The 21,852-nt window shown below is 47.3% G+C and overlaps 1 protein-coding gene across 2 annotated transcripts in view; it reads left to right on the forward strand.

Moving 5' to 3' along the window:
• Positions 1-21,648, forward strand: part of ST8SIA2 (ST8 alpha-N-acetyl-neuraminide alpha-2,8-sialyltransferase 2) — a 76,435-nt gene extending 54,787 nt beyond the window's left edge. For both annotated transcript variants that reach the window (XM_003901401.3, XM_017960940.3), the window contains one exon: positions 17,012-21,648. In XM_003901401.3, coding sequence (XP_003901450.1) covers positions 17,012-17,297 — 286 coding nt within the window. In that variant the 3' untranslated portion in view covers positions 17,298-21,648. The remainder of the gene's footprint in view (positions 1-17,011) is intronic.
• Positions 21,649-21,852: the final 204 nt, after the last annotated feature.

The following is a 21,852-nucleotide window of genomic DNA, read 5'->3' on the forward strand; positions in this document are numbered from 1 at the left end:
GGCTTAGACTAGGATTATGGCATGGGATAGCTAAGAGTTGGTCAGATTTGCTATAAAATTTGGAGGTAAAGGCAGCAGGATTTACTGGTGGATTCTATTTAAGGACCATAATGGGGGAGAGAAAGAGAAAAATCCAGGATGACTCTTAGAATTAGAGTTTGAGCAAACAAGCCCAGGCAAACAAGCTTAATATGGCAGTGCCATATTCTGTGATAGAAGAGCTTAGAAAAGCCCACACATGTTTGGGGGCATTGCGGAAGGAAGTTCTTTCTTGAGCATATGAAGTATGAGATGCCTGTTACAAATATATACCCTACCACACTCCTGACCTCCCAGTTGCCCATCCAACCATATGGCAGATCAGCAGGGACAGGAGAGCGCCCAGTGTACAGACTCCCCACTGACTGAGGGGCATTAGGATGCTCTTCACTGGGGCCTTAGCATAACTCAGTGTGACCTTGGGAAGCCTTCTGAGCCACCCACAAAGGATTCTTGTCCTCATGAAGGTGACTGTGGTCACCCAAGCCTGTGACCAACACTGGTATCATTAAGATGGGTATCAACGGGGAAAACCCGTTGCCCCCAAGAAAGCCCTAGAGAGACATTCAATAAGGAGCAGCCACATGTGTGTCTGATGGAGCCAGAATGATACCTATATGGACACGGAGCTCAACGGGGCTACATAATTTATCCTGGAGGTTGGCCTGTCAGGACCATCTTTTCACTTCATCCCTGTCAGAGTAGGTCTGCAGTGGCAACCCTCTTCTCATGGACTGTTTAAATATTAAATATTGTTTCTTCCTAGAAGGAGGAAACTCTTGAGATGGTTCTGAAGTCCTTGGGGATAAGAGGAGAAACACTGCCTTTTGTTAAGGAGAGAAAAAGTCCCTTGAATGGGGAATGGGCAACCACCTGGAAGAAACTGATGCAGCCAGAGCTATTTCCAGCTATAATTGACTCACTTTCATCTGTCAAAATAGCATTAAGCACCAGTAATAAACCCTTTAAACAAACAGGCTGTTCATCCTGAGACTGCAGCATCTTCAGTTGCAGGAGCCCCCAGGAGGAAATACTGCAGGAGAAATGGGTGAGGTTAGCCTCTGCTTTTAGTAGGGGGAAAAGAAGGGGAGAAGGGGGTTTGGAATGGATTTCTGCCAATGATCCTCTCCCTCCGTGGGGCCACTGGACCTTGTAGGGTGCTGGGTCTAATAGGACACCAATGAAAAGGTAGGAAGCATGTGTTCTTAGCCCTTGCCTTGGTGGGACTTTACCTGGTGTTCACTGCAAGTGGAAGAATGGGCTGGGGAGGGATGCAGTACAAAGTCACACAAGAAAAGACCAAGGGATTGTAGAGAGGAAGGTTGAGGAGGAATCCGGCCAAGAGGCACTGTGGCCTAGCATCAAAACCATTGGCTTTGGCAGTAGCGATACCTCCAAAAGGTCCAGACCCCAGCTCCATGACTGGCTTGGTTGTATCACCTGCCTTCCCCCTTCCCCCAGAGCCCCACAGGGTATACATGTAATCAATCAATCGTGGCTACTGTGATTGTGGCAGCTGCCACCTGCCACTTGGAGAGCTACAATGTGGGAAAGACATAAGACTTGTCCTATGGACTCAAGAGTTCCAGGGACTTTCCTCCTTGTGAGAAGGAAAGTGCAATAGGCTGAATTTAAGACAGGACTCTGTAGTAGTCAGAGCAGTGGACTAAGTCAAACCAGCCACTCATGAGTTCTTCACCTTGAAGTCCCAATAATGGACTGCAGTTTGCAAAATAATCTTTTTTGCTATGTTAAGATGTGTTGCCCAATAAACCCCCTGTCTATAGGGTATATGGGGGAGGTATGAATAAACTTTTATTGTGATAAAATATACATAACATAAAATTTACTATTTTAATGATTTTTTTTTTCCTTTTCAACTTTTATTTTATATTCAGGGGGTACCTCTGCAAGTTTGTTACCTGGGTATATTAAATGATGCTGAGGTCTGTGATACAAATGATCCCACCACCCAGGTACTAAGCTTAGTACCCAACAGTTTTTCAACCCTTTCCGCATTCCCTTCTTCTCCAGTGTCTATTGTTGCCATCTTTATGTCCATGAATACCCAATGTTTAGCTCCCACTTATAAGTGAGAACATGTGGCATCTGGTTTTCTATTCCTGTGTTAATTCACTTAGGATTACGGCCTCTAGTTATTAGATCATCGGGGAGGGTTTCTTGTGAATGGGTATTGTTAATATGGTGTGTATGTACCACATTTTTTTTTATCCAATCCACTATTGCTGGGCACCTAGGTTGATTCCATGTCCTTGCTATTATGAATAGTGCTGCTATGAACATGCCAGTGCATGTGTCTTTTGGTAGAATGATTTGTTTTCTTTTGGATACTTATCCAGTAATGGGATTGCTGGGTGGAATGGTAGTTCTTCTTTCTTTGCAAAATCTCCAAACCGCTTTTCACAGTGGCTGAACTAATTTACAGTCCCACCAGCAATATATAAGCATGCTCTTTCTCCACATCCTCACCAACATCTGTTGTTTTTTGATGTTTTAATAGTAGCCATTCTGACTGGTATAACATGGTATCTCATTGTGGTTTTGGTTTGCATTTCTCTGATGATTCACAATGAGCAGCATTTTTTCAGGTATTTCTTAGCCACTTATTTGTCTTCTTTTGAGAATTGGCTGTTCATGTCTTTTGCCGATTTTTTAATGGGGTTGTTTTATGCTTGTTGAGTTGTTTAAGTTCCCTATAGATTCTGGATATTAGACCTTTGTCAGATGCATAGTTTGTGAATATTTTCTTCTGTTCTGTAGGTTGTCTGCATTTAAAGCATTGTTAATTGTACATTTCACTTAGAAGAAATTCGCTCTTAGAAGAAAACTTACAAGAAATTTTTCATCACCTTGTGTTTGCCAATGGTCTTTTAAGTATGACACCAAAAGTACAGGCAATGAAAGAAAAGAATAGATAAATTGGACTACCTAGACATGTAAAACATTTGTGTGTCAAAGGACAGTGTATCAACACAGCTCATATAATTAGAGAAAAGATTTACAAATACTATACCTGATAAGGGATTAACATCCAGGATATGTGAAGAACTCTTACAACTCAACAACAGAAAATCCAAATAACTCAATTTGAAAATGGGCAAAAGACTTGGAATAGACATTTCTCCAAAGAAAATATTCAAATGGCCAATAAGTACAGGGCAAGATGCTCCACTGATCATAAGGGAAATACAAATTAAGTACATAAATGTATTAGTACATTCTCACACTGCTGTAAAGAAATACCTGAGACTGGGTAATTTGTAAAGAAAAGAGGTTTAATTGGCTCACAGTTCTGTAGGCTCTCCAGGAATCATAGTGGCTTTGGCTCCTGGGGAGATCTTAGGAAGCTTCCAGTTCTGACAGAAGGCAAAGGGAGAGTGAGGCATCTCACATGGCAGGAGCAAGAGAGACAGGGAGGTGCTGTACACTTTTAAACAACTGGATCTTAAGAGAACTCACTCACTATCATGAGGACAGCATCCATTGGATGGTGCTAACCCATTCCCAAGAAACTGTCCCTGATGATCTAATCACCTCCCACTGGTCCCACCTCCAACATTAGGAGTTACAAAATTCGACATGAGATTTGATGGGGACACAGATCCAAACCATATCAATGAGATATCACTTCATACCTTCTAGCATGGCTATTAGTAAACACACATACGCACACACAGAAAATAACAAGTGTTGATGAGGATGTGGAGAAATAGGAACCCTTCTGCTTTGCTGGTGGGAATTTCAAATGAGAATTCACTTTTAGGGCAGTAACCAGGGGTCAGTATAGTCATTTCACATCTGGACATAAGTCAGCTACCTTGACAAAGCATTTCATGGGCAACTTGGACTTGACGGACAGTTTAGGGAATCGAAGGGGACAAATGTTAACTTGTTACCTTCATTTTGTTACCTTCATTTTGCAAAAGAGGAACTTAAGCTCGGACAAGTTAGGTCATTTGTATGAGGCCACCCAGCATTTAAGTGGCACAACTGAGAACTGAACTGCACTGTCTCACTCTAATGTTGTGCACCAGGTGCAGCAGAAATTTGCACTCATTTAGTACTGGGCTAGAGACAGATGGCAATGAGCTGAGTGGGCCAGGAGCTGCCACACTGGAGAAGGGGTGTTAGAAGACAACAGCAGGTAGCAGCGCATCAAGGCTACACGTGCACACTGCAGTTGTTCAGAGCCTGGGGCAGCGCCTTATCAGGGAGAACAAGCTGAAAGGTCAGAGGTCCTCAGCATCCCATCAAACACCAGCCAGCACCTGGGCATGACACAGTTGTGCTGAAACCCCAGTTGAGGCTCTCCATGCCACTTGCCCTTGCATGTGCCTTTGGTTTCACTCTTCTTAATTTGCTTGGCTGCCCATTCACAACAAAGGCTTTTTTTTTTTTTTTTTTTTTTTTTTTTCCAGAAGAAAAGCAGGCATCCTTGGGTGGTGACTCAGAAAGGCTCAGAAATGCAGTCACACCTCATGCCACTCTCAATGGCTTGCAACAGGATATGTAGGAAAACAGCTGAGGGGTACATATTACCGTAGTGAATGCTTACATGCCGCATGCCATGCTAAGCATTATCTCGTGTCACTAGAGGACTACTGCCATTATCCCTGTTTTAAAGATAGGAAAACTGAGCCTTAAGGAGTAACTTGCACAAGGTCCCATGGCTGGTTAGGGACAGATCCAGGTCTCCTCCCTGCTCCTGATCCTCCTGATCACCATCCATTTGCCCCTATTACACATAACTAGGAAATAGTGATGGCACCCTAGAGAATCATGTCAGGAAGGCCAAAGTCAGGATGGGTTTGAGTTTATGCAAATATTAAGAAAAACAGAAAAGTCTTTTTATATTTCAAGTAAGAACCAAAGGGTTAGGAGCAGATGGCATTGGGGCTATGAAGGGCAAACGTATAATGAACTCCTCAACTCCTATATCTGTTTTTTCAGCAAAGATGAGTCTTTTACTTGGATAGGAGAACAGGGCCTTTGGGTTCTTTACTGACAGTCCCACTTTCCTGCTCTAAAGCAGTGATTCTTAACATTCATGGTCCCCAGACCAGCAGCATCAGCATCACTGGGAACTTGTTAGAGATGCAAATTCTCAGGCCCACCCCAGACCTGGTGAATCAGAAACTCTAGGAGTGGGGCCCAACAATGTGTGTTTCAACTGTGCTCCAAGTAATCTGGTTGCACAGCATAAGTTTGAGAACAACTGCTATCCACAGAGTCAAAACCAATGAACCTCCCAGGGGCAAACTTGCAGTCAGACCACTGAGCAAGCTGGCCATGATCTTCTCCAAATCATGCAGAATTAGAGAAGAGAATCAGGCAATCTCTGTCCCAATTTTCTAAACATGAGGAAAGGATGGACAACGGTGAGCTTAATGTCAACACCAAGCCAGAGTTTCAAATAGGTTATCAGTCTTATGGCTGATGAATGCTTAAAGATGGAGACGTAAAACTGGAAGATACCTGGGCACACTGTTCTGATGTTCTTTTGTGAGGCAGGCAGCGGACAGGTAGACCAGGAATCAGTATAGTCATTTCACATCTGGACATAAGTCAGCTACCTTGACAAAGCATTTCATGGGCAACTTGAATTTGACGGACAGTTTAGGGAATTGAATAGGACAAATGTTAACTTCTCGGAACAACCTGATAAAATAGATATTATTTTCCTCTCCTTTCTATTCATAAGGAAACTAAGGGTCAGAAATGCAAAGTAAATTGCCCAGTTGGAATTTATAGAACATCAAACATATGAGTTTGGGGGAAAGGGGAAATTCAACCCATAACAGCTGGGTTAGATGGCCTCCCTTCCCACGCTGAGATTCTTCTCATTCAACACATCTGAGTCTCTGCCCTCACAGTGTACTTATGAAATTTCTGCCTATCTGAGGCAGTGAGCAGGGAAAGGGGAGCATGTTTCTGAAACCAAAACAGAAGGCCTGCCCTTCTGTAAATTGCAGATGAGAGGAAGGAAGGTGGAATTTTAAATCCACATATATAGGCGTCAGTGATCTCTACTATCTGCACTGTGACTTCCTTGTATCCTTGACAGATAGTTTAACCACTATCTGCTGACCATTGACACCCAAAGGATGCTAATTAATTAGATTAATGTGGACCACAGAGAGACCTTTCTGAACCAGCCACCGGGCTTGGTCTCTGTCCCCATTTTTACCAATAACTTAAATGACAGCATCAGTGGTCTGCTTAGCACATTCACTGGTGATGTGACTTTTGGGGGATTCTCCATATTTAGGGTCTCAGAATTAGAACCAAATCAACCAAAGAGGAAAAAATTTGACATGGACAAATGCAAGATTCCATACTTAGGTTCAAAACATGTGTACAAGTACAGAGAGATGAACAGCACCAACCATCGGTGGGTGTGTGGTTGCTCAAAAGGATAACGTGGTCTTGGGTCACAACAATGAATGCATAGCATCTCTAGGAGTCAGGGAGGTTGGTGATGGCCTTGCTTTTCTCTGCCTGGCCAGATCCCACTTAGAGAATCACATTTTTCTTTAGGTGCGAGGCCAGAGAGGGGCCACGGTGGCAGAGAAATTTGGAAGCTGAGAGGTTTTGAGAGAGAAGGCTCCAAGGAACAAGAGTTTCATTTACTCGGCAAATACTCATTAAGCACCAATAGGCTCTAGGCCTGTGCTGGGGGAATAAAAACGTCAATAAAACAAGGCTCCTGCCCTCCAGTGGCTCATAGATTTGGTCTGTGAGGCTCCAGGTGTAGAACTAGGGTTGGGGGAGGAAGCCAGATTCCATCCAGACTTTGAAAAGAATATTCCAACAAATAAGATCATCTGAAATGGGCTTGGCTGCCTCTTAGGAGGTGGTGAATTCAGTATCTTTGGAGATGTTCAGGCAGCAGCGAACCCCCCATTACTGGGATGGTGGAGAGGAAATCCCTGCCATACAGAGTTGGCAGATTAGCTCGCTAATCAGGGATACCATAACAACGTCTCACAGACTGGGTGGCTTAACCAACAGAATATATTATCTCGTAGTTCTGGAGGGTGGAAGTTCAAAACTCAGGGGTCAGCGTGGTTGGTCCCATCTGAGGGCTGTGAGGGAAGGATCTGCACCAGGCCTCTCACCTTGGCTTATAGATGGCCATCTTCTTGTTCCCATGGCCTTCTACCTGTATGCCTGTTTCCAAATCCGCCCTCTTTGCAAGGACGTCCGTTATATTGGATTAAGGCCCACCCAATGACCTAATTTTAACTTGATTACCTCTGTGAATACCCTCCCTCCAAATACAGTCACATTCCAAGGTACTGGGGGTTAAAACATCAACTTATGAGTTTGGTGGAAAGGAGAAATTCAACCCATAACAGCTGGGTTAGATGGCCTCCCTTCCCACGCTGAGACTCTCTCATTCAACACATCTGAGTCTCTGCCCCCACAGTGTACTCACAAAATTTCTGCCCATCTGAGGCAGTGAGCAGGGAGAGGGGGGCATGTTTCTGAAACCCAAGCAGAATGCCTATCCTTCCGCTCTCACCAGCAGCTGCCAGGGTCCAGCCTCTGGTGCCAACAAGGCGGGCTTCAGGGGCCCCAACCTGAGCAGCTCACCCAGGGGCCCCTGGCTCTGCTTGCCTGTGGGGTGGCACGGAGCCCTGGCTGGCTGTTGGCTAGGAAGGTGAGCAATGGAGTGGAAGGACACCATGGCAATTGAGTATGGCCTCAGGCAGCTGGTGGTGAATGGCTCTAATTTAATTACAACATAGAAGGAGGCTGCAACCCACAGTGAAGGTGGCCCCTCAGGCAGGAAAGCAGCCCACTGGCCCTGGTGCAGACAAGGCCTGTGAATTGGTGCTTAATTAGGCACCAGGAGCCTAATTAAGGCTTTAGGATGGCACTGATTCAGCTTGCCTCTGGCCACGGCCAGAGGGGCCAGGTCAGCAAAGTAAGCCCTGCTGCAAAGACTTGAGGGCCCAAGGTGAGAAAAGAGTAAGCAAGGTGCAAAAAGATAGGGAGAGACCAGCACAGGTTGCTGGTGGCTCCTCCCAGACAGGACCGTGGCAATCCAGAGAGTGTGTCCCTAGGGCTGGTCCCTTCCCCGTGCTGGTCCCAGTCTCCTCCGGTTGACAGAGGGTGAGGTGAACTAGATTCACCTTTTTGGAAGTGTGCTCCATGGAAGAGAAAAGGAGGGAGGGCTGTGGTATTAAGGCATAGGTGGCTACTGGCATTTGTGTGTAATGGATCCTCTCTCTCTCCAATTTCTTTTTAAATACAGTGAAAAGAAATCCAAATTGGATTAAAAGATTTAAAGTAAAAAGCAAACTCCACTCCGCACCCCCTGTCTTCCTCCACAGAAGCAACGGGTTAAACCGGCTTTCTGTGTGTGGATCCTTCCAAAAATACCCCCTTTTTACACATACGGAACACGTTTTAAGTACTGCACCTTGTTAAATTCTGGAAAGTATTCCATATCGACACACACCACCTCGTTCTCCTTCACAGCTGCCTGGCAGTCCACTGTGTGTCCAGATCATAATTTATATAAGCAGAAGCCATTGGTGGGCTTTGAGGGTGTTTCCAATTTTTTGCCAGTATAATCAGTGCTACATTGATCACCCTTGTGCTGATATCTGCAAACATATGCACATCTATAGGTTTGCTTTTTAGAAGTCTTTGCCAATTTGCATTGTTAATTTGTATAGTTACTGCCAATTACCCTCCCTAGAGGTAGGTATTGATTCACACCCTCACCTACAATTATTGAAAATACCTGTTTTCTCTTAACCTCACCAATGGGTGTATTATCAACATTAGTTATATTTACCAATCCAGTGAAAAATGGTATCTGATTGTTGTTTGAAATTGGATTCCTTTGATTATGAATGAGATTGAATATAATTGTTTCTTTGGAGTGGCGTCAATTGAAACTCCAGAATCCAGCCAGAAGGCTTAAGCCCCCAAGAAATGGTCTTGCTGGAGCCCCTGCTGGGCCACAGGGAACAGAGGTGATACCTGGGCATGAGCAGCAGTCTCACCACTCCCGGCAGGGCCTGCCAAAAAACCCCCAGTGCCATACTTTTCTCCTTTCTTTTGGTAACTTGCTGTCTAGGACGGTGTGAGCCTGCCTTTCCCATGTGCAGTCCTGGCAGCTGCCAAGAAGGGCTTGCAGTGAAGCTGCGGTAATTTATCTCTCCTGATAATGTCCCCAGAATGAGCCTCTAGCCTCTGCTTGCTGCTTTTCATTCACTGCTTTATTAAAGATTTGTGAACTGCCCACTTTATACATGTGCCATGCTAGGATCTGGAGTTATACAGAAGCAGGAAGTCAGTCCGCTTGCTTATAGAATTTAAAACTGTAGAGAAGGAAAAGACAGGTAGACAAGTAATTCCAGGGTAGCGTGATAGGTGCTGTGATAGGGGAAGAACAACATACCGGACACAAAACCATCCAGGGAGGTCCAGGAGGCTTCCTGCAGGAAGTGGCTTCAAAGCCAAGATCTTAAGAAGGGACTGCTAGCCAGGACCACATAGGAGGTGTCGTGGAAGAAACCAAGATGTTCCTCGTGGCAATGTGGCTGTGCACACTGGGTACTGGGAGAGATGTGCAGGCCCAGATCCCAAGGGCCTCACAAGCCCAATGGAGGCCATCAGGTTTTATCCTGTGGACTCTGGGAGTCATTCGAGAGTTTTCAGTGGCATGTCCATATTTGAGGCTAGCCTGACTTATTTGAGCAACAGTGTTGGCTTAGGCAGGCACGGAGGCCTGGGAAACTGGAATTAGACTCAGCATCTTCATGACTTGACCAACCTTTCCCAACAGCCCCAAATTCTGAGACGAAAGCCTCAGCTCTCCAATACTGCAGAGATGGCGTCTCATTCTGAGATATCCTACAGCACACCAGAGCCCTCAACAGTGTTCCCAAGGAAAGGACAGCCGTGGGCTGTAGGGCCCCTGGATCAGGGCTGAGGCTGCCAAAGCAGAGCACAGGAGACCAGGAGACCGAAAGTTCTGTTCCCCGCTTTGCTGCTGATCTTGCACAAAGCATCACTGAGTCTCCCTTGATGACCACCTGTGAGGCATTCCTGCTTCTTAGGGACATCATCAGCTTTATCCCACAGTGCTTTTAGCTTCTTGGAGAAAGCCCTCTTGGTCCCCTTTTCCAACAGTGACAGCCACTATTCTTTCCACGTACCCAGCCCAGGAACCCAGGGAAAAAGACGAATGTGCTTTGGAGATGATTTTGGCGATCCTCATTGATTGCTGTCCATGCTCATAAAATACAGTGCTTAATTGTCATGGCAATTGGGGTAGCCAATTTGAAAAATAATTACTGCCTTCTTTGAGATTACTTTGCCTTCTAATTAAAATCTCAAGACTGGGATATTAAAGGTGCATTGTCAATACAACGTCCCGGATGCACCCAGCTAACCTCATTTGGGAAGGCAAAATTAATTAGTTTGTGTTTTAACACCCAGCTGTTATCGTAAGGAAAGGAATAGTCTACAAGTCGGCCATGCACACAGTCTCTAAATTGGCCCAAGCAATGGAGGAGACAGAAAGGAAATCGAGAGTGATTTGTTCCTGTGTAACTCAGTCAGCTTCTATTACAAGCTGCTCGTTAAGTGGCGCTCCCGTGTCCCTGTCAGACATCACTCAGGAGTTCTTGTTTACCCGTGGAGGCAGAATCCGAAATAAATGGGTCCCTCTGTGCCACTGAGCTCTGGATTCATTCCGGAGCCTCATTTGCTAACACCTTTTCCAGTTAACAATTCTGGGTGAAAAGACTGGCCCCAGATCTGAGAGGTTGGGCGTTTCTATTCCCGTCCCAGCTGGCCGCAGTTACTAAGCTGCATGCACTGCTGGCTTCCTCCTTTCTTCTTACCTACATCTTCCCATTTTTCAATTCCATTTGAGTCAAATGTTTGCTGAGTGCAACAGAAGTCAGGATGATCAATCCTAGGCTATGCTACAGTAACACACCCTGAAACTCCAGCACTTTATCACAACAGAAGTTTATTTCTCACTCTCACAAACTCTGATGTGAGCTGGCAGGGGCTCTCTTCCAATCAGCGATTCGGGGACCTAGGATTCTTCCATCTTAGGCTGACATCTTCTGACCAGGAGACTTTGAAGTTCTCCAAGGCAGGGGAAGAGAAAGTGGGAGGAGCCTGCTCTCGAACACCAACCAGGAAAGGACACATTGTTTTTGTCGCAGCCTATCGGGCCAGAACTAGTCACTTGACCCCAGCCCAGTCAGAGAAGCCGGGAGATGTTTGTTGAGTGCTGTTGTCTCTGCAACAGTGCTTTGGACCCAGCAGGCACTGAGCAAGACGCCTTTGAATCCTACTACAAAGGGGTGTAAGCTGTGGTCCCTGTGCTTGGGGAGACCACAGTACAGTTTCATGTTCCTTTTCTGGAAAGCATCCCTTCCAACTCTAAAATGACCATTCACTTCTGCAGTCATGGTTCTCGAGGCCCTTAGCACAGAGGCAGCAGCGACGACCTTCCCAGGAGCCCACAGCTCAGCGGGAAAGGTGAGTGTGCACAATGCATAAGACTGTAGCCAGGGGAAAACACTGGTGCACAGGTGACCACAGCTGCCCAGAGACAGGGCAAAAGTGCAAAGGAGTGTTGATCTGAGCCTTGATAGGAGGAGGTGCCATGAAATAGCACAGTAATGAATTTTCAGCTTCGGTTGCTAAGCACAATAAGAGAAGTAGAAACAAAGCTGATGGTAATCAGCTGGAGGTGGTTAACTCAGTCTGACTGGGGAGATGACGGTAGAACAAAGGGAATATTTCCAGGAAGATAGGATGCACGTGCTTAGTTTCTGGAGTTGGGAAAGAGAGTTCACCACAGGGATCAGTGGGGAAAGGCATCTAGGGGAGCACCCAGCACGTGTGGAGGCCCAGCAGATGCCTGAGTAACCTCAGAAGCACCTATGGGCCACTTGGATGTTTCATCGCCGATTCGATTCCTGTCTCCTCCTTTCTGGGCATAGCATTGATGGCCTGAAAAGAAATTCATTTCTGAAAGCCTTCCCCTACTAAGACCTTGCGATCAGAAAATAAACAAACCATTGTTTATCTGGCCTGTGTTAGGGCTTGAATTCACTTAGGAAGTAAACATCGGGGGGCTGTTTCATGCGGGGACACCGTGGTGGCTCCACAATCCCTGGGTAATGTCAGCCCACAGCTGCAGCCAGCTTATTCCTAGCCTGGGGAGTTGCCATGGGGTGAAAAATGCTCAAGAATCAGGCCCCTCAGACCCCTGTGTTTTATCCAAAATGGCTGTCTAACCAGCCATTTGAGAAGCTTGTCTCTTCTCAAGCAAGTCACAGTGGACTCCCACGTGTTCGTCTCTAAAATGACAGAAGAGGACAAGTTCAGTTTAGGAGGCCCATGCATTCACCACACAGACATGGCCTGTGGGATCACCCAGTAAGGCTTCTTATGGTGTTGTTTTGTTTTTGAGATGGAGTCTCACTCTTGTCACCCAGGCTGGAGGGCAATGGCATGTCTTGTCTCACTGCAACCTCCACCTCCCAGGTTCAAGCGATTCTCCTGCCTCAGCCTCCCGAGTAGCTGGGATTACAGGTGCGTGCCACCACGCCCAGCTAATTTTTTTTTTTTTAGTAGAGACAGGGTTTCACCATGTTGGCCAAGCCAACTCCTGGCCTCAGGTGATCCGCCCGCCTCAGCCTTTCAAAGTAAAATTTTAATTAGTTGCCAACATTTAAAAATTTGGAGAATTTGCATAAAAATCCCAATTTCTAATACTCGAAAAAAAAACTGAAGATCTGGGACCACCATACTCAACAACAGTAAGACTGGCTACCTGTCACGATGCCCCAGTCCTCACCATTCCCTGTTGCCTTCACAACACTGAGGCTGGGTGTTCGTTTTTCTTACACATGTCCCAAATCCCCGCTCACTCAGTCACATCCCCTGCAAGGCTGCTGAACTAACTGAGCTCCTCAGTCCCAATCACCTTTAAAACTCTATGGCTATAGTCCTGACATTTCTTCTTTTTCTCTAAATATATCTCATTTTTGGGTCCTTTTGGCAGAACCACCTACCAGTCATCACAGGAGTTCTTAGGCATAGCTGCACATTTGAATTACTGGGGGAGGCTGTGGGAATCCCAGGGTCTAGGCCACACATGATAGTGAGATCCAGGCAGCTTTTAAGGCTCCAGGTGATTCCAGCGTGCAGCGTAGGTTGAGAACTTCTGCATTAGAGCTGAAAATGCAATGGGCTAGTTTAGGAGGGGGTGAGCTCCCCAATACGGGATGTAGTTTAGCCAAGGTGCATGAATACTTTGCAGGGGCGTGTGGGAGGATCCCAGCATCAGCTGCTGCCCTTCTGGGATTCTTCTCCTCTTTACAGTCCCCCTGCTTTTGCCCCTCAGAGCCTCCCAAGCTTAGCTTGGGCTTCCGATTGAGCATAGATGGTGCTGAGGTGGTCTAGGCAAGGGCTCCTTATCCAGAAAACCCCAAGCTCAGCATCAAACATCCCCAAACCAGCACCATCCCTCCTGCCTCCTACATATTAGCTGATGACTAAGCAGATGGCCATGTGGGGTAGTCCCAGGACAATCACATCAGACCAACCACATTCCTAGCCACCCACCTATCTGTTGGGTCTGCTTCGGGAAGGTGAAAGAACAAGGACTTGGGGTCAGAAGGCCTCAAAGGAGGACCTGGCTCTACCCCTTGCCATCTGGGCGGGTTGCTCAGTCCTCATGCCCTGTGTGGAACCTGGGTCTGAAGTGTGGGCCTGAGTCGAGGACACCCTGTAAAGTGGTAGGTGAGGGTAAGATGCTGAGAGAGGCCCATATCTCAGCTGGGTGATACAGAGGGAAGGGAGACGCTGTGGAGTGTGGTTAGGAAGGTTTGGAGAGAGAGAAAGGGGCATGAAATGGGCCTTTCAAATGAGACATTTAGCCCAGAGCTCAGAGCAAAGTGGAGACATGGGCCAGTTATCTAATAACCCTGATCGCAACACAGCCTCTTAAAAACTCCGAGACATCTTGGGAGTTCTTGAGAGTGGCACCAGTTCTGTACATAGCCGGGGGACACCCCGCCCACAGTCTGCCCCTCACATTCCCAGAACTTCTTGGAGACTGGTACCACCCCACCCCAGCCCTCTACCCACCCCATAGAAAATTGGCTGTGTTCCCCTGGAATCACAAATATAAGAGGAAAAAGCGCCAAACACACATACCTCTTCTGGGAAGCATCCTTTCCCATTCTAAAATAACCATCCACTTCTTCAGCCGTCATGAGCCTTAGCACAGAGACAGCAGGAGAGATAACTTTCCAGGACTCCACAGCTCAGTGTGTAAGGCAGGCATGCACACCTCAACCCCTGGCACGCAGGTCTCAATGGGTGCCCAGAGGGACATACTTAGCATAACTCAGAGGTAGGCGAAAGCTCAAAGGAGTCTCGATCTGAGCCGTGGTAGCAGGAGGCACTAGGAAACAGCACAGTGCTGTGGTATCTGCAGGTCAGACCTTCTGGGGAGGGTGCAAGTGTTGGTGGGAGCTGAAGCTGGCGGGTGGCAGGGGCCAGGTCTTGCAGACTTTCTGAACTATGGAACTTGGATTGTATATGGAGCAGGGAGAGATTTCAGAGAAATGCCTGGGGGGCCACTAGGTGGAGGACAGATCACGGTGATGGGCTGCCCCCGCAGAGACTTCTGAGAGAGAGCGCAGGGAAGAAATGACGAAGATCTCAGTGTCCACAAACACTTGCTTCTGTTATTTTTCAACTGCGCTGTGTTTGCCGTTACCAGCCAGAGCCATTGCCCTGTTCTGTGTCTGCCTTTGTCCCTCCCTCGGGTTTCCAGTTGGAAAATTCAGCTGCCAGGAAGTTTCTTGGTCCAGACAGGATGAAATCAGAGAAAGTGCGAGGAAAGGGGTCTTCGAAGGACAGGGTTATGAAACAACTGCGGTTGTCTAGGGGCCACCCAGGAGGCTCCTGCCATGCCCGGGAGAATCGTGTTCACTCTGATTCTGGCCACCTAGGACCACAGCCTTCATCAGCAGTGTCGAAGGGGAGATTCAAGTCATGCCAGCCCCATAGTCGGGATGGGGGGGTGTGAGAATGAGGATTCTGGAAAGGCATTTTATTTCATCAAATGTTACATGATTAGGTGACTCACTGAACTTACATAGATTATTGGTAATCTATAACCTCGTCTGATTCACAGGTTAACACCTCCTACAAACACACAAACAAAAAGGATTTAAGGTCGACACTCTGGGATATTTTTTGGGTTTCCTTTTATGAGCTGTAAAAGGAACAATTTTGCAAAAACAAGAAGTGTTTGGGCTTCTAGAAAACCTGTCCCTCCACCCCAACATTTCAGCTAAAAGCACTGAATCATATTAAACAGTTTCATCTTTCAGCAATATGTAAATGTTTTCTCTAACATATCTTTACTTCTGGCCTGAATTTAATGGGTGAGTTTGATAATACAGTCACATGCATCTCTGCAGAGATGTCAACAGAAACCATGCTGGCCTTTGTTTTAGTTAGGGAGGGAAACCATGGAGTTTGCTTGAGGACAGGAAGATGTGAATTGTGTCTGGTCTAGAGACACAATGGTAAGAAATTTGTGGTAAGGAAAATGTCTTCCCACCAAGGCATACACATTGCCTTTTAAGGGATTCAGCCTAGGGTAAGTGGAAGCTTTTACTAGAAATAAAGACATTTGACCACACATGAGCATGCGTTCTGAGTCCCAGAGGGAGAATAACTGCGATGGAAAGTAAGACGATGACAAGTAGAATGGATATTTTCCCACTTTGGGAGAAACTTCTAGATTTTCTTGGAATGTTGGGACCTGGAGGATATCTTAGAGATCACCTAGACTGTGCCTCATCATTGCATAAATGTGGAACATTAGGTTCAGCAGAGAGATGTGGCTTGCTCAAAGGCACACAGATAGTTGGTGGCCGAACTGTCACTAACACTCAGGTCTTGAGTTACCCTCTCCGAGCCTGTTTCCTAGTCCGTGGAATGGACATAGTCTCTTCCTCACTGCATTCTTGGCTAAGGTGCACCCTGCACCCTGCTCTCTTCACTTCTCTGTGTTTCCTCTTATAACCCTTTGACAGAAGACTTGAGGCAGGAAGCAGGGACTCTGTGTCAGAGGTGGATACACCAAGATGTAGTGAGCGGTCTTTAGAAGAAAGAGAGTGGGCAGAACCCAGCCTTGCATTGCAAACCAGTGTCCAGGGCCCCCAGGGTTTTCACCCGCAGTCAGAGATGGGTATCAGAGAGGGAGTCCTGCGGCAGGGACAGCAAGGAAATCTGAAGACGCTCAGGAGGCAAGGACGGAGTCAGGAATGCAGATCTGCAAGGGGACACCCCATGCGACCCTCAGAAAGGCAGCAGGCACCACGCAAGAGCCAGTGTTTTCTCCGAGGTCAGCAAACTGCTGCTCGAGGGCCAAGCCTGGCCACACCCATGTGTGTTGTCTGTGGCCCTTTCATGCTACAGCTACACAATGGTCAAGTAGTATTGGGATCGTTGTGGCCCAAAAGCCAAAAATATTGATCATCTATCCCCTTACAGAAAAAGGTTGCCAACTCCTGCTTGAGCTGTCCACAGGCCTGAGTTCAAGTCAAGTGCTGCCCCTTTCTACCCAGGTAACTTGTGCAAGCCACTTTTCACCTCAGAGCCCCATTTCTGCATCTGTACCCACAACAGGTTTGTTTTGAGAATTTCATAAACTTATGTCTGTGACCGCACCTAGGCTAAGGAACAGTTCAGTTGCTTCATGTGCTTGTCAGTCCTCTGTGGAGGGAACCAGGGATGTGTGGCTGGATCGGTCCCTATGATTCCTGGAGTGGTAGAAGGCAGCCTGCTGGGCAGGATAAAATGTTTGTCTTCCTGGAAGGGATGACTCACAAACTCATGTTTCTTTTTTTTTTTTTCTACTTGTTCTTTTTTCCAGATACTGGCTGACCAACAAAGTCCACATCAAAAGACCCACCACCGGCCTCTTGATGTATACCCTGGCCACACGTTTCTGCAACCAAATCTACCTCTATGGCTTCTGGCCCTTTCCGCTGGATCAGAACCAGAACCCAGTCAAGTACCACTATTATGACAGCCTCAAGTACGGCTACACCTCCCAGGCCAGCCCCCACACCATGCCCTTGGAGTTTAAGGCCCTCAAGAGCCTACATGAGCAGGGGGCTTTGAAACTGACTGTCGGCCAGTGTGATGGGGCCACGTAGGGTGGGCGCCCCATAGGACTCAGTGGCTCACATTTCCTGCCAGCTACACCACAGGCAGATGGGAGTCGGGGTGGCACAAACAATAGAACAAGCAGGCTAGTGGTTTTCTTTGTTAAAGTGTAAAACAGTGACCAGAATATATATATCTATACCTGCATATATATATTGACCTGAGTATTTATAACTGTGTGGTGTTCATCTAGCATTAGGCAGATAGGCCACAGGAAGAAGGTGTGGAGAACCCACCTGAACCAGATTGAGACTCAATCCATCTTTGGGGGTGGAAGGACTTGACATGAAAAGAAGCCAGTCCCATGACTTTGGATGACAAACTGCCTCCTGGCTTGGAGGGATCTTTGGGCTCATGGATGAATGGAGAGCCACCTGTTGTCAGCTGCCCCAAGCCTCTGGGATATGTGGATTCGGGGAGAGCCGAGGCCCAGAGGGGACACTTGACCCAGTCTAAAGTGGGTGCTATTCACGGAGGAGAGGGAGGTTGGAGAGTTCAACCAGACAAAGGAGCACAAGGAAGCCAAGCAGCAGAGGCCCCATCGGCACAGAGGGCCTCGTTCCAAGAACTTAGAGTTTGACTGCCCAAGGGACAACACGACTGACTCACATGTTTCAGACAGGCCTCCATGACTACAGAGAGAAGGCTGGAGGAGACACAATGGATGGTTCATGTTCTGGCCTAGCAAGAACCACCAAGAACTTTGGGTGAAGCAAGCAGATGACACTGAAGAGGAGTAATGTTCCGAATCATGTTTTTGAAAAATCAAGACCTCCTGCTAAGGGCCCACTAGAATAAGGCAGGAGAGTGTCTAAAATCTAGTTGCTTTGGGTGTTTTTTAAAGCAATGTGAGTCCACAGAGGAGAAAGAGACCCTGGGATTTCACCCTCTGGGTTAGTCTCTGTCTCACCCTGTTAGAATGTCACGAGGGACTGTACTGTCCCCTCTGCCACCAGGGAAGCCACAATGAGAGCTTGAAAGGGTGCTGTCAAGATAAATGCCATCCTTCTTAAAATATATATGATTGCCTTTTTGGGTGCTTCACAGAGCCCCAGAGTGTGAGACCTGAAAGGATGTTCAGCATCCAGCTCCATGTCCCTGCAACCACTCTCTGTTTGCCTTCTGCATTCTGCACTCTGCAGGGCCTTTGCAGCCAGACTGCTGTGTCAATGTCACTTTCTTGTCACTTTCCTACCCTGATGGTCACATTAGCCCACACCAAGCTCCAACACTGAGGTTTTCAACTCTGCAGGGAGAGGTTCCAATGTCCACCCCACCTCTAGGCACCCCCTCTTCTCACAGAAGCAATTTTAGAATTTTGCAAAATCCTTTTCCCCCTATTGAGATTAATATTTAAGATTTTTTTAAAAAAATACCCGAAGCCAAATGCAGTTCCAAATAGTGGACATAATCTCCCAGGGAAATCTAGGCTTGATGCCTACAACTTAGGAGCTGGAATCACAGGTCTCATGTAGAGAAATAGCCGACTTGATTGTTAGTTGTATTCCTTTACCTGATGAATAACAGTGTTTTAAAACATATTTGAAAGATAAGTAAAAAACTACTATCTTGAAGGTGAAGGGAGTTAAGAAAAGTAATCAAGACCTGCTCCTAAGCATATGAGACCGGATGTAATTAATCAACAGCAATGCAGAACAGGACCTTGGCTCTAAATTAATGGTTGACAGGAAGGGAGTGGAGGCGGCAGAACCATTAACCCTATACAAGAACACTCCAGCCCAAAACCGTGAGGAAGGTGATATATCTCTGCATTTTCCCTTGTTGTTGCTTGAAGTCTGTGATTGGGGATTTGCATTATAAAATGAATATTTTAAAAAGCAACAGCCCTAATAGCCTCTGTGGGAACTGAGTGGTTTCGAACTCCTCACAGGCGGTGGAAATAATTAGTACCATATTTTATACATCTCCAGAGCCTTTCATCTTGAGGATCTCAAAGACCCTAGAAGACATTTAATTTCTAAAGCTTGAAGTGTCCCGGGGAGCAGGTAGAATTTCCAGCAGGGCCTCGGTGGATCCCAGAATGTTTCATGGTAAGCGCTGTGGGGAACCCACATGTCAGGTTCTGGAGTTGGCCCTGAGCTCTATCCACCAAGCCAGCACCCCACCATCCATTTGCAGGGGAGTCAAAGGGCCAGAACTCTTTGGGGGACCAGAACATGGTTTTCTTTCTGCCTATCTTAGTCATGGCTCCTAAAATTGAAGCTGATGTGAGCTGGAGAGCAAGGAGTCCTTCCACCCTGCCTTCAGGTTCTCTCTGGAGAAAGGTTAGAGACCCCAGGACAATCAACATGTACACCGTTCCCTGACTTGGCTTGAGTCCTGCACTGCCAAAATGGCCTGGCCATGTGATGGCAGAGCTCCAGGGGCCTTGGCTTTCCCTGGCTCATTGCCCTTCTCCATCTGGGCATGCACAGTCAGGGGCCAATTGTCCTTCCCTGCCCATTCGGAGTTCAATTTGAGCCTCCACTGCAGTTCCTGGTGTGGGCCAGCTGGCCTTGGGTGGCCCCAGGGAGTCACACAGCCTGTACCCGACCCCCAGATCCACTGCTGTAACTGCAGAGTCACAGGCATCCCGGGAGAATGGGCCTCCAGCCTCAGCCGGCCCTCACTGCTGACAGGCACCCCTCTGTCACCTCCTGCCACCTGTCAGATGCCCGGTTCGCCTGCCATCAGCCACCCAAGTGGTTCTGACCTCCATTTGCCTCAAGCCCCAACGGGCCCCCATCATTCTATTCATGGAAGAGACGGAGCCTTCTGAAATGAGATCTGCCCTTAAAATCTCTTCTCTTCTCCTTCCCCTTTCTGAGACAACATCGTCCCCACCAGTTACGTTTCCTGTACACCCTCACCCTCTCTCCTCCACCTCTGTCACCTCTGCCCATTAGCACACGCTCACTCCACCTGGACTGGCTCCTGCAGCCTCTTCCCTTACCTCCACCAGCCCTGGGAAGGGCCTCCAGCACCCACGGCTGCCCTTCCTCTTGATGCCTCTCAGCTTCCTCCCAGCTCCTGGCAGCAGTGTCCCAGCGCCTCCATGTTGCCCCTCTCATCTCCCAGTTCTCCAGGCCACTTGTCTCTGCAGCGACCCCTCCTGGACGCTCCCTGGCCCCTTGGCACCCAGAATGCCACGTTCTTGTGTTTTTTAACTCCTTCTTTCCCAATCCCTCTCAGCCATGTATTTATTTATTTATTTATTTATTTATTTATTTATTTATTTGTGATTTATTTATTGACACCCCTACTTTGATTGACAAAGGAATCAAGGTAGATCTGACCAGTATCCCCCTCTCTTCTCCTTGCCCCACCATGTGGACATGCCTTACACTGGCATCCTCTCCTCGGTCCCTCTGCACTCTCCATCAGCAACCTCACACCTGCCTTCAGACCGGGCTGCACCTCCCTAAGCTGCCCCTGCCCCAACCCTTCTCTGCAACCCAGCCCTCTCCTGAGCTCTAGGCTGGGATTATACCCACTCGGGGGACACTCACCCCATCTGCTCCCACAGCAGCACCATCAACTCAACACGTCAGAAGCCAAGTGGATCATCTGTGTCCCCTTCCCCCACAATCCCTCCATTTTCTACTAAAGGACCCGTGATCCCATCAGCCACCCAGTCTGAGATGCTGACGTTATCTTCGACTATTCTCCCATGTCCTGCCTTGCTAATTCTTCCCACTAACTCTAACCTCACCTCTTTACTTGTCACGTGGACGACTACAGCAACAGTCTCATCTCCCAGATTACCTCTGTGCACGCTGACACATTGTCCAGTCCACCCTGAACATGCACAGTGATTTTTCTCTCCCGTTGCACACAAATCTTTAAAAGTTTCCCCGGCCCATGAACAAATGTACAATTCTCTATTCTGACATTCCAGACCACCGGATAAGGCCCCACTCTTCCTTTCCACCCTCCCCTGGTCAGCCTAGGAGAGTTGTTTTTCCTGGAAAGGGTGCCTGCGTTTTACTGTCTCTGTGCCTTTGGTCTTGCTGTTCCCATCCCCTGGAATGCTCCCTTTTCTTCCCTTCAAAGCCCATGCGGAAACCACGTCCTTCATGAAGCCCTCCCTGATCTACCAACCACTGGGCTCTCTCCCTCTGCTGAACCACCGTAGCACTTTATTTGTACCTTTCTCATGGCACTTACCATATTCTGCCTTGTATTATAGTTATTTGTGCACTTGTCCTATGACTGTTCTTAGACTGTAAGCTCGCCAAGGGCAGGGACTGTGTTTTATTCATCTGTATCCATCACAGCACTAGGCGTGGTGCATAGCACACAGCAGTTGCTCAATAAATGTTTGTTGGATTAAATCCTTAATGCCTGTAGAGGGCTTTTAGTTAATGAAGTCATTGTGCATCTATAATGTCACAAGAACCTCTGAAAAATCATGTGGGTTGGACCAAAGCAGAAGTCATTATCCCCATTGTATAGGTCGTAAAACTGAAGCCAAAAACCTGCATGAAGCCTCATAGCTTCCTGGTAGAATGTCCACCCAGGTCTTCTCATCCTTACTTCAGTGCT

Source organism: Papio anubis, chromosome 7, assembly GCF_008728515.1.
Source record: "Papio anubis isolate 15944 chromosome 7, Panubis1.0, whole genome shotgun sequence".
Lineage (NCBI taxonomy): Eukaryota > Metazoa > Chordata > Mammalia > Primates > Cercopithecidae > Papio > Papio anubis.